The sequence below is a fragment of the Henckelia pumila genome, unplaced genomic scaffold (genome assembly GCF_033568475.1).
Source record: "Henckelia pumila isolate YLH828 unplaced genomic scaffold, ASM3356847v2 CTG_525:::fragment_3, whole genome shotgun sequence".
Classification (NCBI taxonomy): Eukaryota; Viridiplantae; Streptophyta; class Magnoliopsida; order Lamiales; family Gesneriaceae; genus Henckelia; species Henckelia pumila.
Genome location: NW_027331857.1, coordinates 2,406,278 through 2,427,835, shown reverse-complemented (window position 1 = coordinate 2,427,835; position 21,558 = coordinate 2,406,278). Strand labels below are relative to the sequence as shown.

Here is a 21,558-nt window from a genome sequence, read left to right as displayed (position 1 = left end):
ATATTTCTTGGTTTCATGCTAAAAGTTAAAATGGATACAAACAAAGAGTTCTATAATAGTATTCGTTTATTCGGTCAGTTCGTTTCGATTTTACAGCTGCATAATTGCTAATAATAATACATGCCAAAGTGGTCAGTTTCCTATGTTGGTTTTGTTTATTCTTAATTTGCTGGCCTGGAAATAGATCAGAATAGCAAGAAAATCGAACGACCAAAAAGGTATGAATCTGTATATTGAATCTCTTTATAAACAGAAAAAAAATAAGAAAACTTTATCTGAAATTGGAAACATAATCTCAAGTGAACAAGCCAAAGCGAACGGGGACAATTGGATTCTTCAGCCAGCTTTCGCCCTGTAAGAAGGGACCAACAGTATACTTCAAGGCATCTTCCCTCTTAATGGTTTTGACTCCTGGCCATTTAACTCTTCCAGAAGTAGTCGATCCCGGGCCTTTGTTGTTAAATTCGGCATAATAAAGGGTCTTGAGCGCAAAATCTCCTTCCCATTCAAGCCATCCCTCAGGCTGAATCAGATCACCTATTTCTGATTCCATGACAATGGTCCTAGAGTATTCTTTCCAGGGCCTGCCTAGATAATTCTTGAATTTAGCCTTCACCGGCTCGAGCTTGGGATCTGCCAAAATCTTGCAGTTTTGAAGCACAATCCCTGTGGTTTGCCTTCTGTCCATACGCCCCTGAGCTGTGACGATATTCTTCTGGTTGTCCAATGGCTTACGGATATAGATCATGCAGTTTTGGAACACGGAAGCTGCATCACCGAATATGAAATCTATTGTTCCGGTAATGTAACAGCTTCGGTAGAACTGTCTGTGGGTTTGAGCATACAAGGTGTCCTGGAATCCTTCCATTCTGCAGTTAACGAAGATGGAACGATCCGCTTGGACTCTTAGAGCGACGGCTTGATGTTTCTCAGGACCTGCAGTGTTCCTGAATCCAAGTGATAGGGCAATGAACCCGTCCCCTAAAGCGGCTGCAAGATTGTGAGAAATGTAAATATATTATCTTGGAACATGAAGGTATGTTGTCTTGATTTAAACGATGGCAAAGATTTGAATCCAAGGTATACCAAAAGTAGCTGTCTGAAATGTTGGAACTCCATCTATGAAGTTCTTGCTTCCAGTGATGACACTCTTCTGAGATCCATCACCATACATTGTTACGTTTACCATTTTCTTGGTAACGGTCACGCTCTCTGCATACACTCCTTCTTTGACGTAGATCACATATCTGCATTTGCGCGAAAATTGGAGAAAATATAGCAAGATATAACAGACATGAGAATCAAGTAGAAACAGAGAAGAAGAAGCGCTACAAATCGTACCGTCCTGTGTACTTCTCAGGCATGGCATTCAATGCTGCAGAGACGGTAGTAAAGTCTCCACTGCCATCTTTCGCAACTGTCACATTAGGCGTAATTTTTGGAGAATTCGCCTTCAACATTCTCCGGTTCTCTTGACCGATCCATGATGGGAATCCATCTTCATCTACAGATAACAGATTCCTTTTCACATCAGAAACTTGCAAGATGGAAAAAATACTGGACAATTGCGACGTGATAGCAAGAGCATTGCTGCCAAGTTCCCTAGTGGTCTTCAAGATCTTCTTCAATGCATCCTTTTCCTTCCCCTCAGGAAATCCGTCTATACACGTCTGTTGATACGACAAAACGGCACTCAACCAATTGTTAAGATCACCCGTTTTTGATGAAAACTTCGCCAAATCTTTGCCTCCTATGCTAGAAATAGAACTATTCAGCTCCTCCTTAGCATCATTTAGCAGCACCAAACAGTCATCAAACGCCGCCTTTTTAAAAGGGGTATCAAATTTGAGAGTTGACGCTTGTTTGATAACCTTATCAATCTCATCTGAGGCAACAGAAAAAGCGGCCTTGAGAATATCCTTCGGCTGAGCAGTGGCATTGCCCTTCATTACCTTTGACAGGCTATCTTCGCAGGTTTGCTTGTAATCCGTACCTGCACAGACCGATTTTACGGCCTTATCAGCCGTGACGATCTGTCTAGGAGCAGGGTGGGACTCGCTATGCCCGCCTGCATCAGCATCTAGATTGTTTTTGTATGCAACGGCACAAACAGCAGCAGCAGCCAAGAGAAGAATACCGACACTCGATGTGATGGCAATAGTGATCCTCCTTTTAATCTTTTGCTGCCTCTCTTGTTTTCGACGCAATGAAATCTGATCGAAATCTTGAAATGCCATTTGCTGATACGATAGAAAAATATCTCTGCCTTGGCTACTTCCTTATCAAGCCAAGGCAGGATTTCCTTGTTCTAGGATGTGTTTAAACAATCTTTTTCTAGCCTTGCTTTTGTAAAATATATACGAAACGCCGTTGGGGACGCGATGCTTAGGCAAGTGAGGTCTGGATTAGAGAGAATTCAGGAGCTTTCGTTAAAATTTGAGCAATTTAGTTACAAGTTTAAGGCAGTGGATGATGGATAGACATCCATTTAGCGAAGTTTAAGTTTTTGCTTGTGGATTGTTTTTGTGAACACGCTTATTCCTTTGTTTATGCATGATTTTTAGAGTTTCTTGCAGCCATCCGATTTTGGCTCAAATAATTGCATGCCTTTTTTTAGGGATATTGTGGATAAAAAAGTACATAAGATTACAACCATATATAGGTACTTAATTTGATGTCAATTATATTGTATTATAATAATTTTATGTCCAAATTTTATCTTCTTTCGAGCGAGAGAAATGAAATATATAACTTTTCCCATTTCGTGACTACATGTTTTGTGCTATTTATTATATCCAAGATCTGAATCATGAGAATCAATATTTTTCACCAACCAACTAAAATAACATCAACTCGTCATGATTTATAAAAAGGCTAGGGAATATTAATTGTTGTTGATGACTATAAGTTTTAGCTAGGTATATGATATCCCTGTCGCTGGTATCCATTTGTCTCCTGCTATAAGCCTTGACACATTAAACGGGATCCGCTTGAGTAGAATTATAGAAAATATGATATCCAGGCCATTTCACCTGTGCGGCTAAGCCGGCGCGGGGACCGTAGTTCATGTACTCACCATAATATAAAGAATCCAGAAACATTGTTCCATTCCATTCGAGCCATCCCTCGGGTCTAATCCCGGGGCCGATGACGACTGTTCGGGAATATGGCTTCCAAGGCCGGCCTAAGTATGTTATGTTCAAATTTAGGACATCCTGCTCAACTGTAATGCTGTAGTTTTGGAGTGAGAAGGCCGAATCCTCCCCCGGAACGTATCGGCCCTGAGCCGTGATGGTGTTCTTTTGGGCCAGCAAGGCCTTTCCGGGCCCGCAGATGAAATCGACGGTACCCGTGATATGGCATTCCTTGTAAAATTGTTGGTTTTTGTGTGGGTAGAGGGTGTCCTGGAATCCCCGAAAAGCACAATGATACAACACCCATTCATCGGACTCGGACATGAAGGCCACGGCTAGTCCCTTTTGCGGCCCGGCCGTGTTCTCGAACGTTATGTCCCCGGCAAAGAATCCCTTCCCTTTTACAGCTGCAAAAGAAATCACAGAATCAATCAGGGGTTAATAATTTGTAGCAAGATCATTTGAAGAGTATTTGTAAATTGAGCTAGCTTGTAATTAAATTAAATATGAAATAAAAGCAAAACAGATAAATTAAGTTCAGAAAATAAATTAACGATTGTTAGGATTAGGAGTGCTATCAAACCGAACAGGTTCACGAGCGTTTTGAGCCTACTCAATAAATATTTGATTCGTATTCGAACTTATCGAACTCGAGCCAAATTAAAACATGTTCGAACTCTTTTTCGAGCCAACCCGAGCTAAAATTATTTTGTTCGATAGTTCGTGAATAGTTCGCGATCCTTAATATTTAGTTAATATAATATAATATAATTATATAATAAATATTTATACATTTCGAACCCTTTCGAACATTTCGAGCTTTTCGAACCATGATATTCGAATAGTTCGTGAATAGGTTCGAATATTTCGAGTCGAACTCGAACTCGAACTTTATTTCGAGCCGAGTTCGAGCCAAAATATATGAAATTATTGAGCTTCAAATCGAGCTCAAACTCGAATATACTTATAACAAGCCGAATTCGAGACTTAAAATTTTATCATTATTTGGCTCGATTTGGTTCGTTTGCATCCCTAGTTAGGATCTCGGTTCACCTACCTTTTTTCTTTTCTAATGATTGAATTTTAATTCTCAAGTCGTGCTTTTGTCGGAATTCCCTAATCTATCAATATATTCTCTCGATCTATATTAATCTAATTAACGAATTGTAATAACCAAGTGTCCTTGTGTTAGTTAACAATTGCAATTGCATTAACGATTTGTGGAATTCTCTAGTCTTCGCCCTATTGGACTATGACTATAAACATGTATCCAACCTCATATCTCTATGCGAGTTGTAGATCCATGAATTATATTACCCTATCATGTTATAAAATCTCCTCTTGGTATCAAATATAACACAAAATCAATTTGAAGTTGATCAATCTCCAAAATTTCAATAAACACAATAATATAATCAAAAAAGCTTAAAAATCGATTTCAATCTTCAAGAAGAAATTAAAATATAGTTTTAGGGGTAGGATCCCCTAAATCCCAACAAATAAAAGAAAAGGAAAAAAAAACTAGATTGTGGTTCTTGAATTCTTAAAGTTTCCTCCATCTTCACGTTATTCTCCTTGATGGCGGCCGCTTCTCTCTTCAATCTAATGTGTGAAACCGTTGTTTCGTCTGTTTTTGTTCTATTTATATGACCCAAGACTCTTTCCTTTTTTAAACGCGATCAAAAAAATAATTTTCCTTCTCGTGGGCGCGCTAGGGCGCAAAATTTGACGCTAGGACATGTCCATACACTCTCTCAGGGTGAATTTTCATCGCAGGCACGCTAGGGCGGTAAAATCTTGCCGATCGAGCGCGGCCCTGTTCTGTCCCATCGCGCAATATTTTTGAAAAATTTATAACTTGAGTTAACCGTCGGATCGAGCTAAAATTTTGAGATCAGCTTTAAAACATCCTAAAATACAATCTGAACGGTGAAGATTGAATTTGGATCAATCTAGAGTTAAAAATAAATTTTGAATCATTAATGCTTTGTGATTCCTATTTGTGCCACTTTTCGATGCTCAAACTCTTCCTTTTCTCCATCTTTTGACTACAACCAACAAAAAATCATGAAGAGTCATCCGAATGCAACAAATATTCAAAAACTGAAAACGAATGACCTTAACAAAATGAAATCATGCAAAAAAAAAAATGCAAAATAATGCAACAACTAATGTCAACTATTTATAGCCTGATGCATATCTCAATCACATCATATGGTTCACTCACATTTCATCTAAAAACTATGCTGAAAAGCAAGTTCATTCATCTATAAATAAACCAACATCCATTGAAGACAAGCACGACTAAAGAACAAATATTCCTCCAGCTCATTGTATGAGCCTCCATCCACATTTTGTCCCTTGAAAAAGTGATTGGTAGGTTCAAATAATATCACAAGGATGCCTGAAACTACTCCATGATACATATTAACAGGGATCCAATTCTCATCATGAAACGATATGTGCCAAGCATAAACATAAAAATCAAGTAGTGCGACCAAATAGCACAAGCTTCCATTCAAACTTTCAAAACATGTTCACGAATATGTTAATTATGTCACATATTTTTGCGAACATATGCATCTCGCAGCGCAAACACATAACCCCTCAAGCTTGAGCCTTTATCCATTAAAGTTTTCAAACACATAACCCGCTCAAGTGATCAAATATTCATGCAAGTCAAGCCCCAAAATTCTTTGTTAACTAAATTTATGACCTAGTGGACATTGGACATATATGTTCATCCAAGGAATCAAGGTGATCTCGCTTCACTTGAATACTATTGAACCAGAATATTACTATCACTGTGTTCCAGATTGTCTATACAAATGTAATGTGGAAAAAAGAATCCAGAATGTGCTATGTAAAACATGGCATTTTTTGGTGGCCATACAACAGAATCTGTACAAATGTATTGGGGAAAAAGAATCCAGAAGGTGCTATGTAAAACATAGCATTTTTTGGTGGCCATACCGGCTGCACACACAAGTATAAGGTAGAACAAAATATGTCATCCCGGGTTGGTGCGCGCATATGCACTTCCAGCTCCTGCATATGTGCTTGGCGCGTACTCTGTACAAAAGAGATATAAAAAAACACATGTATCAACAAGAAAACACAAGCCTATCAAAAGATATTACTTATTGTCTCGAGCTCTGACTCCTGCCGTGTTGGGACCGACTACTGCTGTGGAGAAATAGAAGTAAAGGGCTCCAGTAATCCAAAAAAAAAAAAAAACGAGCAGAAATGAAAAGATATCAAGAAAACACCATGTATCATACTATCATCAAGAAAAACAAGCCTAAGAGTACTCACTGTCTGGGGCTCAGTCTGCCGTATCTCCTATTCCTGTGTGACTCCTTCCATGTTTGACTCCTGCTGTGGCGGCGGCGTAGAAATGTGATCCTTTAATAAAAAAAACGAGCGGAGTCGTAGAAATGTGCTCCTTTAATTAAAAAACGAGCAGAAATGGAGCGATATCAAGAAAAAATCATGTATCATACTATCATCAAGAAAAACAATCCTAAGTTACCGTTTGGTAGGTATGATGAGATAAATAATACATAGATAATGAATATAATATTTGATTTGATTGATGAATTATAGTTTATTTGATTTGATTGATTAAATTTTATATAAAATGATAAATTACAATTTTGTCCTTTTAACAATAAATAAAATATGATCAATAATATTATTTATAAGGGGTAATATAGTAATTTAAATTAAATAATTTGATTGATTTAAAATAAATAATTAATGATTTGATTGATGTAAAATAAATAATTAATAGATGGATAAATAATATGACGAGAATAATGCGAGATTAGATAAGATGAGTTATACACAGATTAATAATATAGGCTATCAAATGGAGCCTAAGAGTACTTACTGTCTGGAGCTCAATCTGCCGTATCTCCAACTCATGCCGTGACTCCTGCCATGTAGAGACCAACTCCTATTGTGGCAAAGTAGTAGTAAAGGGCTCCTGTGATAAAAAAAAAAAAAAAAACGAGCAAAAATGTAGAGATATCAAGAAAACACCCTGTATCATAATATTATCAAGAAAAAAAGCCTAAGAGTACTCGATGTCTAGGGCTCAGTCCACCGTATCTCCAACTCCTGCCGTGTAGGGACCCAATCCCGCTGTGGCGAAGTAGTAGTAAAGGGCTCCTGTAATTAAAAAAAACGAGCATAAATAGAGAGATAACAATAAAACACCATGTATATATCATAATATCATCAAGAAAAACAATCCTAAGAGTATTCACTGTCTCGGTCTCAGTCCGCCGTATCTCCAACTTCTGTCGTGACTACTGCCATGTCGGGATCAACTCCTGCTGTGGCGAAATAGTAGTAAAAGGCTCTTGTAATTAAAAAAAACGAGTAGAAATAGAAAGATATCAAGAAAACACCATGAATTATACTAACATCAAGAAAAACAAGCCTAAGAGTACTCACTGTCAGGGGCTTAGTCTGTTGTACCTCCAGCTCTTGCTGTGACTCTTTTCGTGTCGGGACCAACTCCTGCCATGTCGAAGTAGTAGTAACGGGCTCCCGCTCTTGGTGGCGAGGCGAAAAGGAGGGTCTCCGCCTCTTATTAGGTCTTTCGTCTACACGAGTAGACAATAGGAATGGCAACGGGGCGGGTTCGGACAAACCCGAGACCCGCCCCGCCTCCTTGTGGACCCACCCACCCACGCAGCCCAGCCCAGCCCAGCCCAGCCTAGCCCAAATTAAATATAATTTAAATTTTATTAAATAATAAATTTAAATAAGTTTAAAATTAACAAACCATCATTAAATTTATTTTTCAAATTTATATTAATAATATTTAGGACAAAAAAAATATTCTTACAAGTTAAAATATATCATTTTTAATTTAAATAATAATTAATAACAAAGAAACAATTATAATAATATATTTTCATATTAAAAATATCATAATATATTAAAATTATTTAAATCCAAAAATATTATAAACTCAAATTAGGGATAAAGTATTGATTATGCAATATAAATAATATAATTATATAATATTAATATATATTAATATCTATTTTATAGTTATATTTTTGGCAGGGCGGGTCCTGATCCAATTTTTTAACATATCAAATATCTTATAATTGTGTACTTGAATATCAAATATATGTGCCCAATTTGAAATATGCAATACCGGACGAATTATGCAGTAATTAACATATTGTGTGTGGTTTGATAAAAATATATAAAATTTATAATTGAAATCGTTTTGGAGCTTTATAATTTCCAACTATAAAAATCAAAAATGTTATACTCAAATTGCATGTTAAGTAATGTACCCAATTTGAATGAAACAGTACAACAATTGCGATATATAATGTCCAAATTGTCATATTTGGGTCAATAATAATGTTGTTGTACATATGACTAGGTTCTTGGTATATAAAAAGCATGTTAATTATTTTTCCCCCATTTTTAACTAGTAAGAAGAGGGAATAAAATTAATACAACGATGATTCTCATATCATAAACATGAATGCTCAAATGTCCATGTTTTATACTCAATTATAGCCATATTATATCATATTTTGAGTCATTATGTCCGAATTTTTATATTTGTGTTAAGAATATATTGAAAAGTTTTAAACTGTCCAACAATTATTGCTCACCTTGTTTCTGACCACTAAAACCCCGCATTGGGTTTTAGTTTTTTTTTTTCGCTTCACTAAAATACGGTACTGGATTCAATGCGGGGTCATGTTTAGATTTGACCAATGCATTGTCATCCCTTGTAGACGTTTCTCTTCTTCTTTTATTATTATTATTATTATTATTATTATTATGGGAGTCATTTTCGGAGAAGGAGTAGGAGTAATTCCAATCAATCTCCGTAGGGTAGAGAATTATTATTATTATTATTTTTATTTTGTTAATTTTTGTAGATTCTAACAAGTGCGCTTTAATAGAAGTGTCAAACAGTTTTTGCGGTAACTCTCTATAACGATTAACGAATATGTGCAACTCCATATAATAGTTTTTGATTTTATTATCATATCTTATTGTAATTGTTATGTACATTTATGGTTGATAAATTGGGAGATGCCAATAAAGGTAACAAATTTTTTTCTTATTTATTTAATACATTAATGTATATGATGTTAGATCAACACCACCACAATATTTTTAGCTTTATAATTGAATATCAATGATATATATGTGCCCTATTTTAAATATATAATACCAATTTTTGAATGAATTGTGCTAAAATTATCATATCTTGAGTAAATTATCTTATTATTATGATCATTAATTACGTGTTATTAGACACATAATTATAATAAATATTTTTCATACATATTTACTCATTATATATATGTGTTATGTTGGATCACCACGCCGTGGAGCTGTTAGACGGTCAACCTATGACAGGGTTGTCCGGCCCATCAAAAGCCTACCGTTTGGCTAATCGAGGGCAGGCTGGCCCACCATCCCGACGGGGTGAAAATCTTTAACCCAACCCAAGGTGGGTTGCTAGTTTGGCAAGCTGGCCCGCGAATTGACTCACAACAAACAAAAAACATTATACTTAATTATAAATTTAATTTCATAAATAAATATTAATAGACACATATTAATAAAATTTTTAATTATTGATTTCTTATGTATAAAATTTTATATAAAGTAATGATTACAAAAAATTCATTATGTTCATTAAAAAATACATATATCACAATAAAAGTAAAAATAATAATAATAATTCACCACGCCCATGGACCAACCCAAACACGCCACGGGCTAATCCACATAGGCCCGCGATTCGCGTGGGTTGGACACCTAGGCCCACCTTTAGTTGAGTTTTTTAAATTATATGACAGACCGGACCGAACCGAGCCGAGCCGACCCAACAAGTATAACTCAAACTGACGGTACAAACACCACCGCCACAATACTCTTCTAATTATACTTGAATATCAAATTAATATATGTGCCCAATTTGAAATATGCAATACCGATTTTGGACGAATTATGCTGTAATTAACATATCGCGTGTGATTTGATAAAAAATATAAAATTTTATAGTTGAAATCGTTTCGGGACTTTATAATTTTCGGCTATAAAAATCAACGTGTTATACTCAAATTGTTAAGTAATGTACCCAATTTGAATGAAATAGTACTGCAATTGCAATATATAATGTCCAAATTAATTTTCATATTTTGTGTCAATAATACTGTTGTTTGTACCCATGTCTAGGTTCTTGGTATATAAAAATCATGTTAAATATTTTTCCCCATTTTTAACTAGTAAAGAAGGGGGAATAAAATGAAGACAAAAATGATTCTCATTTCATATACATTAATGCTCAAATATCCATGTTTTATACTCAATTATAGCCATATTATATCATATTTTGAGTCATTATGTCCGAATTTTCATATTTGTGTTAATAATATAGTTGATGTATTATTGTGTTTGGTAGACCAAAATCATGGTACTAAGTTAATTTCTCAACTATTACACATCAAATATATTTATGAGTTAGTAATAATGCAAAGATGATTTTTTTACATATTTATGCTCAATTGTTGCCACCATTTACTATATTGTAACATAATATACCCAAATTATCATATTTTATGCCAATAATATTGTTTATATGATATTGTGTTTACTGTTTTGTAAACCAAAATATCGGTAATAAGTTTATTGATATCTTCTTTTAACTCATTAAATATTCATATTAATTAGTAATAATATCTAGTAAATAAGGTATAATGTGGTATAACGTGATAGGACTTCGTGATTGTTAGAACAAATTATAGCAATAAATTCATTTTTCCCGCTCTTACTAATTAACTATGCATATGAGTTAGTAATAAGAGAAATTAATGTGCATACTTTATGAGTTAGTTACTAATGTGGGCATAACATACTCCAAATATTAGTATTTTTCATTTAAATTTGGGTACATAAGCTAGATGTTTGAGTATAAATTCTGAGATGTATCATTGGTCGTCTAGATCCAAATTAATGTGCATAATTTATGGGTGAAAGGTAGAAAAACAAATGTTCACTATGATTTTTATTCACCAAATAAATTGCACTAACAACATTATTCTTGACACGAAATATGTTAATTACATTTTCCCCGCTCTTACTAATTAAATATGGTATAATGTGGCTATAATTTGATAGGGCTTTATGTTTGTTAGAACAAAATATAACAATAAGTTCTTTTTCTCGCTCTTACTAATTAAATATGCATATGAGTTAGTAATGAGACAAAAGTGGTTCTCCAATATATTTAAGCTCATATTTTACGGTTGTATAGTGATCAATTGTAGCTACGCTATACTGCATTTACAATACATTATGCTTGATTTATCATATTTTGTGTCAATAATTTTGTTGATGAGATCATGTGTTTAATAGATCAAAATTACGACAATAAGTTTATTTTTTTAACTCTCACTGATCGTAATATATGTACATGAGTTAGTAATAAAATTTATTTTTTTTCCCAAAAATATATGTTTACTTAAATAGTTAGGTTTTATACTCAATTGTAGTCGTATTATACGGTATTTTCAAGACATTGTGCTAAAATTATCATGTTTTATTCCAATAATATTGTTGATATTATCTTATGTTTAGTAGAACAAAATCATGGTTTAAGTTTATTTCTCAACTGATCTTATTGATTATATATATATATGTATATATACTTATGAGTTAATAACAAGACCAAAGGGATTCTCTTAAATTTTTTGCTCAAATAACTGGGTGTTATACTCAATTGTGGACACATTATATGACATTGCATTACATTATGCTTAAATGACAATATTTTGCTCCAATAAAATTGTTAATACACACATGTATTTATTAGACCACATTGATGATAAGTTTATTTTTCAATTTACTCATTATATATTATAATATAAGTTAGTAATAAGACAACTAAACGAGGTAATTTCATTAGTATTTTTCAATTTACTATATATATATATATTATATAAGTTAGTGTTTTTTAATTTACTCATTATACATTAACATAAGTTAGTAATAATTTACTCATTTTTATTTTAAATGTCGCTATATAATTTCAAACTTGCATTTTATCTGCATCAAGTTTTTTGAAGCGGTTCCGGTAATGTTCAGTACATAAAACTTAACTAGAGGCATATGGTGGGCTGGACTGGAAAAAAGTTACATTTGCGAGTTATTTGTACCAATCATCCCTGTAAAAATTGAAAATTCACACTTTTTTTTTGTGAAATTTTAATTGTCATCTTCAACCCTGACCTTTTAAAAAATTAGCACACTTGCCCCTTCGGATGAGTGATTGTTGCGCACGCGCCCCTCATGCGACTGAGCAAAGATTTTGATATATTTTTTTTGCACCAAATACCCCTGTTAAAATATTAAAAATGCATATTTGACCTCTGTGAAAATAATTTTTAAATCTATTCAACCCATAATACACATTTTTTATTAAAATCTAATTTTAAAATATTTAGCAAATATTTTTTGTTTTATTAATTTTATTTTTAATTTTAAAATTATTATGATTATATAATTGTTTTCTAAAAAATACAATTATTTTATTAAATTTTCTTCTTGTTTTCAACTTCTCCATTAAAAATGCATTCATAAACGAGATTTAAATATCTAAAAGTACCAAATATTAAATCAAAATGATAAGTGAATGATAAGTACCAAACATTTTAAATTTTATTTATTTTTCATTTTAATTTTAATTTTTAATTTTTAATTTATAATTAATTTATTTTAAAAAAATTATTACTTTATCTCGTTATCATTATTTTAACAAATCACTTCGTGTTTTCAACTTCTCCATTAAACATTATTCATAAATAAGGATTTAAATATCTACAAATACCAAAATATTGAACCAAATGATAAATTCATGAATGTTACTTTTTGGATTTAGAATTATATAAGCATGTTATTTTTTTTATTATTTATTATAAATTGTGCAATGCATATTATCGAAAAATTTAAATTTTGGTTCAATAATATATAGTCCTAAATCAAAAAAATAATATGTTTGAACTTATCAGTTTAGTTCAATATTTTGGTACTTGAAATTATTTAAATACTTGTTTATGAATGCATGTTTAATGGAAAAATTGAAAATACGAAGTGAATTTAATAAAATAATGATAATAGGATAAAATAATAATATTTTTTTAAAAATAATTAATTAATGATAATAAATTTAAAATAAAAATTAATAAAACAAAAAATCTTTTCTAAATATTTATAATTGGATTTTATTAAAAATTGTGTATTATGAGTTGAATAGATTTAAAAATTATTTTCACAAGGGTTAAATATGCATTTTTAATATTTCACAGGGGTATTTGGTGCAAAAAAAATCAAAATCTTTGCTCAGTCGCATGAGGGGAGCATGCGCAACAATCACTCATCTGAAGGGGCGAGTGTGCTAATTTTTTAAAAGGTCAAGGTTGAAGATGCCTATTAAAATTTCACATGGGAAAAATGTGCATTTTCAATATTTCACAGGGGTGGTTGGTGCAAATAACTCTTTAAATTGCTGTACAGATTTAAATTGCTTTTGCTCAAACAATCTCTGAAGTGTTTGGGAGGAAATAACAAAAATTGACCTTTATTAGATATTAATATTTATAAATTCAAAAGACACACTGGATATATACTACATCGTATTTTGATTATTGATACCCCGAAAGGAAACTAGCTCAGCTCATCGATGACCCTAAGTCTGAAAGCCCTCATTATCAGCTTCAGGTCGGTTAGGGACCTCGACTAAGCTCCCCATCGTCTATTTCAGCTCGGCTCGGGAGCTCGGCCTAGTGAGCTCGAAAGCTCGGGAGTTCGGAAGCTCAGGAGCTTGGTTGCTCGAGAGCTCGGAAAAAATCCCTCGCATCTTCCTTCGATGACCCTATGGAACGAGGTCGGGTCGGCCAAAGTGAGCTCCCAAGGTCAGCTCGGAAAATCTTGCCAACGGCGCTCTGGTGCTATTGTTCAGGTCGGCCCCGAGTGAGCTCCCGAGGTCGGGTCGGCCCAAGTGAGCTCCCAAGGTCAGCTCGGCAAAGCTTGCCAACGGCGCTCTGGTGCTATTGTTCAGGTCGGCCCCGAGTGAGCTCCCGAGGTCGGGTCGGCCCAAGTGAGCTCCCAAGGTCAGCTCAGAAAATCTTGCCAACGGCGCTCTGGTTCTATTGTTCAGGTTGGCTCCGAGTGAGCTTCCGAGGTCGGGTCGGCCCGGGTGAGCTCCCAAGGTCAGCTCGGCAAAGATTTAGGAGCTCATTATAATACTCGGGAAAGGTCGGATGTATGGAAGCTTGGCAGCTCGGCTCAGCAGATGGTGAGCTCGGAGGTTCAACAACAGCTCACTCACCACTCTCCCAATATTGCTCATTATAGGGCAGAAGTATAGTGTCCTGATATCGACAGTCAATTCAGATAAATCGTATCAGTGTTTGCTTTGAGGGACAAGATTTGGGCGAGATCTCCGCCTAAATACTCGGGATTACAATCCCATGATTCTTGGATTCTTGATAAGGAAGGTAAGCGCCAAATTCGGAGCTCTCTCTTATAAATACCAGGTTCACTTTCATTATATTTTTTTCCAGTTTTCGCTCTCGATACACACACTTCACTCACTATATTTCGCTGTCCTCGCTTCTGACTTGAGCGTCGGAGGGGATATGCCGGAACACCTTCCGCCCTCCCCCTAACACTCTGGTTTGTGATTTCAGGTCACCCTTAGCTCATCCCAAGAATTGTGTTAGCTCATCCCATGAGTTACATTAGCTCACCAGCAGGTCACCCTTAGCTCATCCTATGAGTTGCATTAGCTCACCAGCAGGTCACCCTTAGCTCATCCCAAGAATTGTGTTAGCTCATCCCATGAGTTGCATTAGCTCACCAGCAGGTTGGAGGAGTTGTGTTAGCTCATCCAAGGAGATCTCATTATTGATGAATATCAATTGGCGCCGTCTGTGGGAAATCTGAAATAAGACGTTGATATGTTGGGGCGTTAGCGTTGGATAGGCAACATGACCAAACTAGCTTTAGATCAGCTCATCCTATCGATGACCCTTACCCCAATGCTCAGGTAGGTCGGCCACCATGGCAGGTTGGCAAAGCTCACTAGCCACATGTATCAGGTCGAAAAAGCGACGGTCGGCAGCTCGACATATTTAACATGTTGGAGATGGTGTGAGCTCAGATAAGACACCAGGTGGTGAAAAGTTTTACAGGTTATTTTGAGTTGACTTCGCGGGATCAGCTCAGATTCAGGTGTTCTCGATTTTACAAGGTACGAAGTTGAGCTCACGCTTTAGCTCAGCTCAGATTCAGGTTTGCAAATTACAAAATTAAGCTTACAATTGAGCTAAGCTCAGATTCAGGTGTTCTCGATTTTACAAAGTAAGAAGTTGAGCTTACGCTTTAGCTCAGCTCAAATTCAGGTTTTCAAGTTACGAAGTTGAGCTTACGCTTCAGCTTAGCTCAGATTGAGATGTTCTCGATTTCACAAGTTATGAAGTTGAGCTTATGCTTTAGCTCAGCTCAGATTCAGGTTTGCAAGTTACAAAGTTGAGCTTACGCTTTAGCTCAGCTCATATTCAGATTTTCTCGATTTTACAAGGTATGAAGTTGAGCTTACGCTTTCGCTGAGATCAGATTCAGGTTTGCAAATTTCAAAATTGAGCTTACGCTTTAGCTCAGCTCAGATTCATGTGTTCAATTTTACAAGTTAGAAAGTTGAGCCTATTGCTTAGCTCGTAAGCATATTACTTAGAAGATTCGAAAGGAAAAATATTGAAGAGGCCTTGAAGCGCTTATAATTTGCGCAAATATTATCATTTTATTGTCGTTATTTTGTAATTCATTTTGGAGAACATTTTGTTTTGAATTCAAAATATTTAGTTGAGTTATCTTATATCATAAAGTTCAGAAAGCCCTTGGTCACACGGTTTTTGGCCCCTGACCTCGGCTCAGCTCAAAATACTTGATCTACTCATGAAGCACCACCTTGGTCATGCCGCGCTTGGCCCCTGACCTCGGCTCAGCTCAAAATACTTGATCTACTCATTAAGCACCACCTTGGTCACGCCACGCTTGGCCCCTGACCTCGGCTCAGCTCAAAAAACTTGATCTACTCATGAAGCACCACCTTGGTCACGCCGCGCTTGGCCCCTAACCTCGGCTCAGCTCAAAATACTTGATCTACTCATTAAGCACCACCTTGGTCACACCACGCTTGGCCCCTGACCTCGGCTCAGCTCAAAAGACTTGATCTACTCATGAAGCACCACCTTGGTCACGCCACGCTTGGCCCCTGACCTCGGCTCAGCTCAAAATACTTGATCTACTCATGAAGCACCACCTTGGTCATGCCACGCTTGGCCCCTGACCTCGGCTCAGCTCAAAAGACTTGATCTACTCAAGCACCACCTTGGTCACGCCGCGCTTGGCCCCTGACCTCGGCTCAGCTCAAGAGACTTGATCTACTCATGAAGCACCACCTTGGTCACGTCGCGCTTGGCCCCTGACCTCGGCTCAGCTCAAAATACTTGATCTACTCATTAAGCACCACCTTGGTCACGCCACGCTTGGCCCCTGACCTCGGCTCAGCTCTAAAAACTTGATCTACTCATGAAGCACCACCTTGGTCACGCCGCGCTTGGCCCCTGACCTCGGCTCAGCTCAAAATACTTGATCTACTCATGAAGCACCACCTTGGTCACGCCACGCTTGGCCCCTGACCTCGGTTCAGCTCAAAAGACTTGATCTACTCAAGCACCACCTTGGTCACGCCGCGCTTGGCCCTTGACCTCGGCTCATCTCAAAATATTTGATCTACTCATGAAGCACCATCTTGGTCACGCCGCACTTGGCCCCTGACATCGGCTCAGCTTAAAAGACTAAATCTACTCAAGCGGCCCAGCAAATGTGACAGGATACTTTAATATTGATTTCACCAGCTCAGCTCGGCTCGCACTTAAGTAAATGTGAAAAGATACTTCATATTGATGTCACCAGCTCATCCTTAAGTGTTAGCATTATTTCAGTGCTTATTACACTCGCGTCATGAGCTCGGCTCATCTTCATGTGTTAGAATTATTTCAGTGCTTATTACACTCGCGTCATGAGCTCGGCTCATCTTCATGTGTTAACATTATTTCAGTGCTTATTATGCTCACGTCAGGAGCTTGGCTTATCCTCAAGTGTTAGCATTATTTCAGTGCTTATTACGCTCACGTCAGGAGCTCGGCCCATCTTCATGTGTTAGCATTATTTCAGTGCTTATTATACTAACGTCAGGAGCTCGGCTCATCCTCAAGGGTTAACATTTATTTGATTTTGCTCAGTCAGGAGCTCGGCTCATCCTCAAGTTTTAGCATTATTTCAGTGCTTATTACGCTCACGTCAAGAGCTCGGCTCATCTTCATGTGTTAGCATTATTTCAGTGCTTATTATACTCACGCCAGGAGCTCGGCTCATCCTCAAGTGTTAGTATTATTTCTGTTTATTGTTCTCACCTCAGGAGATCGGCTCAGCTTCAAGGGCATTATTTGAGTTCTGTCATGTTTGCTCTAAGAGCTCGGCTCGAAATTGGTAAGGGTCATCTCGAAATAAAAACTTAACGAACTTCAAGTCTTCGACCTCAGTTCGACTTCTAGGGAAGGGACTTGTGATACCCCGGAAGGAAACTAGCTCAGCTCATCGATGACCCTAAGTCTGAAAGCCCTCATTATCAGCTTCAGGTTGGTTAGGGACCTCGGCTAAGCTCCCCATCATCTATTTCAGGTCGGCTCGGGAGCTCGGCCTAGTGAGCTCGAAAGATCGGGAGTTCGGAAGATCAGGAGCTTGGTTGCTCGAAAAAGATCCCTCGCATCTTCCTTCGATGACCCTATGGAACGAGGTTGGGTTGGCCAAAGTGAGCTCCCAAGGTCAGCTCGGCAAATCTTGCCAACAGCGCTCTGGTGCTATTGTTCAGGTCGGCCCCGAGTGAGTTCCCGAGGTCGGGTCGGCCCAAGTGAGCTCCCAAGGTCAGCTCGGCAAAGCTTTCCAACGGCGCTCTGGTGCTATTGTTCAGGTCGGCCCCGAGTGAGCTCCCGAGGTCGGGTCGGCCCAAGTGAGCTCCCAAGGTCAGCTCGGCAAAGCTTGCCAACGGTTCTTTGGTTCTATTGTTCAGGTCGGCTCCGAGTGAGCTTCCGAGGTCCCGGGTGAGCTCCCAAGGTCAGCTCGACAAAGATTTAGGAGCTCATTATAATACTCGGGAAAGGTCGGATGTATGGAAGCTTGAGAGCTCGGCTCAGCAGATGGTGAGATCGGAGGTTCAACAACAGCTCACTCACCACTCTCCCAATATTGCTCATTAGAGGGCAGAAGTATAGTGTCCTGATGTCGACAGTCAATTCAGATAAATCGTATCAGTGTTTGCTTTGCGGGACAAGATTTGGGCGAGATCTCAGGCTGAATACTCGGGATTACAATCCCGTGATTCTTGGGTTCTTGATAAGGAAGTGATAAATGTATTTTATACACTTAATTTATATATGATTTTAATTGTTAAATATTTATTTCGAGCAGATTTATGTGGGTATTTTGTTATTTTTGTGCTTGCAGAGAATTATTGAATTTATTTGGAAAAGTGATGAAAAATGAGAATTTGTGAAGAAAATAGAGAAAGTTGGAAGAAAAAGAGAAAAGAAGAATAAAAGGAAAAGAAAAGAACGATCAGACAAAAAAAGAGAAGGAATAGTGTTGGGCTTTTTTATTAGGCTTATTGGTCAGCGCTTGATTGAGCGCTAAACAGAGAAGTGAGAAGCGCTATCGCGCTAAGTTCCTGGAAATTCTGAGAATTGGAAATGTCGAGATCAAGGTGCGCCCGCGCCTTCACTTGAGCGCCCGCTCCGTTGCTGAATTGGAAAGATTTTATTAAATCGGGCAATTAATTCTTGGGCTTGATTTTGTGGGCTTTTGCTGAGCAATATAAAAAGGAATTTTTATCAGAGGAAAATGAGGGAGAGCCGCCACATTAACAGAGGATATCAGAGATTGATCGTGAACTTTTGTGATTTTTCTGGAGATTAACTGAAGAACGAAGACGGAGTTCGATAGTCCGGACACGGCATCGACGACGGATTTGTTTCTTATCTTTTATTTTATTCTGAATATGCTTGAATCTATGAATTATTATTTTATTCAGAATTTGATTATGAACTAAATTTTTAGAGTCTAGAGGTCGAATGGAACCTGGTGTAGACGCTTTCATGAATTCTTGATTTTATTGGATTGAGTTTCTTCTAGATTAATTGTTTTTTCTAGAATTGATTGTCTTTTCAATTATCTGATCAATAATTGATTTGTTATATTTATTTGAAATCATTGCTCGGGAGAGGGGATTTTGAATAGGATCATTAGAAATTACACTGTTAATTATTTATACAGCTCGGGAGAGTGTATGATTTTAACAGAGCTTTTAAAAAGAACATTGTTTTGTGATAGATCACTGCGATAAATTCTTAATAGGAATATTGGAATTGAATTGTAGTTGATAAACATTATTTGTTGCTCGGGAGAGGGAAATAATAAACTTAAGTGTTCTTGGCTATTAATTGACTGAAATTCATGAAGATTAATTATTTATGATTGACTGTTATTGAAACCAGGTGAAATCTATACCTCTAGACCATTTTTTCTCTGATTGATTTTTAATCTGAAAGTTGTGTGCGTGCTTTTAAATCTCTTAATTATTTTATTTTTATTGAAAAATTCTCAAAGTTTGATTTTTTAGATAAAGTTTGGACTATTCTAATTACAAGTACTAAATATTTTCATTTTACTCTCTGAGGGATCGATATCTGATTTAATCACTATATTAAAACTTGACACTCGTACGCTTGCGAGGAAATTTCACAACAAGTTTTTGGCGCCGTTGCCGGGGATTTTGATTATTTTTTAGTCTTGTTACCAATTAGTCTAGATTTTAATTTAGAGTTTTTATTTATTTGATTTTTAATTTTCTAATTTATTTCTTTTGTTTTCATTGCAGTTTTAGTGAATATATTTGGCGTGTGAGAGCGAAGGAAAAAATCAGCTAACACCGGTGAAAGTCGGGCTGACGACTACAAACCAAGCGCTACTTGGGAGGCAACCCAAGCATTTTCTTTTATTTCATTTTATTTGCTTTTATTTTCAGTTTATTTAATTTTTTTTATTTAATTGTTTTAATTTTTTTTATTTTCAATTTTTTGAGCTTAATTTTTCTTAATTTTCAAAAATTTTTAGGCTATAGAAATCTCAAAGTCGAGCAGACGGCGCGCCCGTCCCATTTATCTGAGCGCCCTCACCTTACCTGGACGAAATTGACGTTATTTTGCGAATTCAAGGCGCGCCCGCGCCACTCTTATCGAGCACCCGCGCATCCTCAACGCCTGAAGCTTAACCATTTGCGCTAGAACTAGCGCAATCGCGCATGTTATCCACGCCTCTTTAAGCACAAACAAAGGATTCCCAACCGCGCTAGGCTTAGCGCAATCAAGCAGCTCACATGCTAATCTCCTCGCGCAAATGGGTCTCATCTGCGCCATACTAAGAGCAAACGCGCGGCAATCTTGCGCTAACCATCCCTCCATCTGCCCTTATCCCAGCGCAATCGCGCGTCCTCACCCCACCATCTGCGCAGCTATCCATGCTATCGCGCTCCCACATTTTCCATCAGCGCAGCTCCATGGCCATACAGCTACTGGATCACGCACCAAACCATTCCAGCTGCTACTCTCCATGCGCAGCTTGCACTTCCATAAACCTTGAATGGAGTAACATATAGCACAACCTTCTGCACCTCCACCTTGCTCAAATAACCTTTATGCACAGCCTTCTCTTGAGCAAACGAATCTTCAGCAGCCAAACCATGCAAGATCGAACATATGAAGCGCATGATGCCTCAAGCGAGTTATATTGTTTGGTTGCTTGAGATTCAATTTTATGTATTATCTTATCGTGTGCATGTACTCTTTTCAGGTTAAATTGGATGCTAAGTGATGTTTCTCCTCATCTCTAATGGTTTTGCATTTGCGAAATATTTTTAGGGGAAATTTTGGTGACGCCGAGTACTGATGCTCGGTGTTGAAGGTACGTGTCCCTTGTTCTTTTCTTTGTTTTTAATCATTAGGGACAATGATTACATTAAATTTGGGGGGGTGAATCAATGTTTGATTTAATTATTTGGTTGATAGTTGAGTAGTTGAGTTTTATTGTGTGCTTAATAAATAAAATTTTTATTTGAGTTGAGTTGAGTTTATAAAAGAAGTCGAGAAAGAAATGGATGCATGGCTGATGAAAAATATTTTTTGTGCTATAACTGAAATCCATGATTGTCTACCTGACAAATATTTTTGAGAAAATGGAACCAAGTGAA

The 21,558-nt window shown here is 36.8% G+C and overlaps 1 protein-coding gene and 1 pseudogene across 1 annotated transcript; both read right to left on the bottom strand.

Moving 5' to 3' along the window:
• Positions 1-205: 205 nt before the first annotated feature.
• On the bottom strand, positions 206-2,393 carry LOC140873255 (putative pectinesterase/pectinesterase inhibitor 45). The gene is made up of 3 exons (XM_073276320.1): positions 1,342-2,393; positions 1,087-1,247; positions 206-990 (listed from the first exon to the last, which is right to left on the bottom strand). Exons 1-3 carry the CDS (start codon positions 2,235-2,237, stop codon positions 296-298), a joined length of 1,752 nt encoding a protein of 583 aa, XP_073132421.1. The 5' UTR covers positions 2,238-2,393; the 3' UTR covers positions 206-295.
• Positions 2,394-2,914: 521 nt separating this feature from the next.
• Positions 2,915-20,773, bottom strand: LOC140873098 (probable pectinesterase/pectinesterase inhibitor 44; annotated as a pseudogene).
• Between the last annotated feature and the right edge of the window lie 785 nt (positions 20,774-21,558).

Coding starts and splice junctions, on each gene's coding strand:
- LOC140873255 (XM_073276320.1), bottom strand. CDS start 2,237: ATGGCATTTCAAGATTTCGATCAGATTTCATTGCGTCGAAAACAAGAG. Junction 1,248..1,341: donor CCTGAGAAGTACACAGGACG/GTACGATTTGTA, acceptor GCGCAAATGCAG/ATATGTGATCTACGTCAAAG. Junction 991..1,086: donor ATTTCAGACAGCTACTTTTG/GTATACCTTGGA, acceptor ACAATCTTGCAG/CCGCTTTAGGGGACGGGTTC.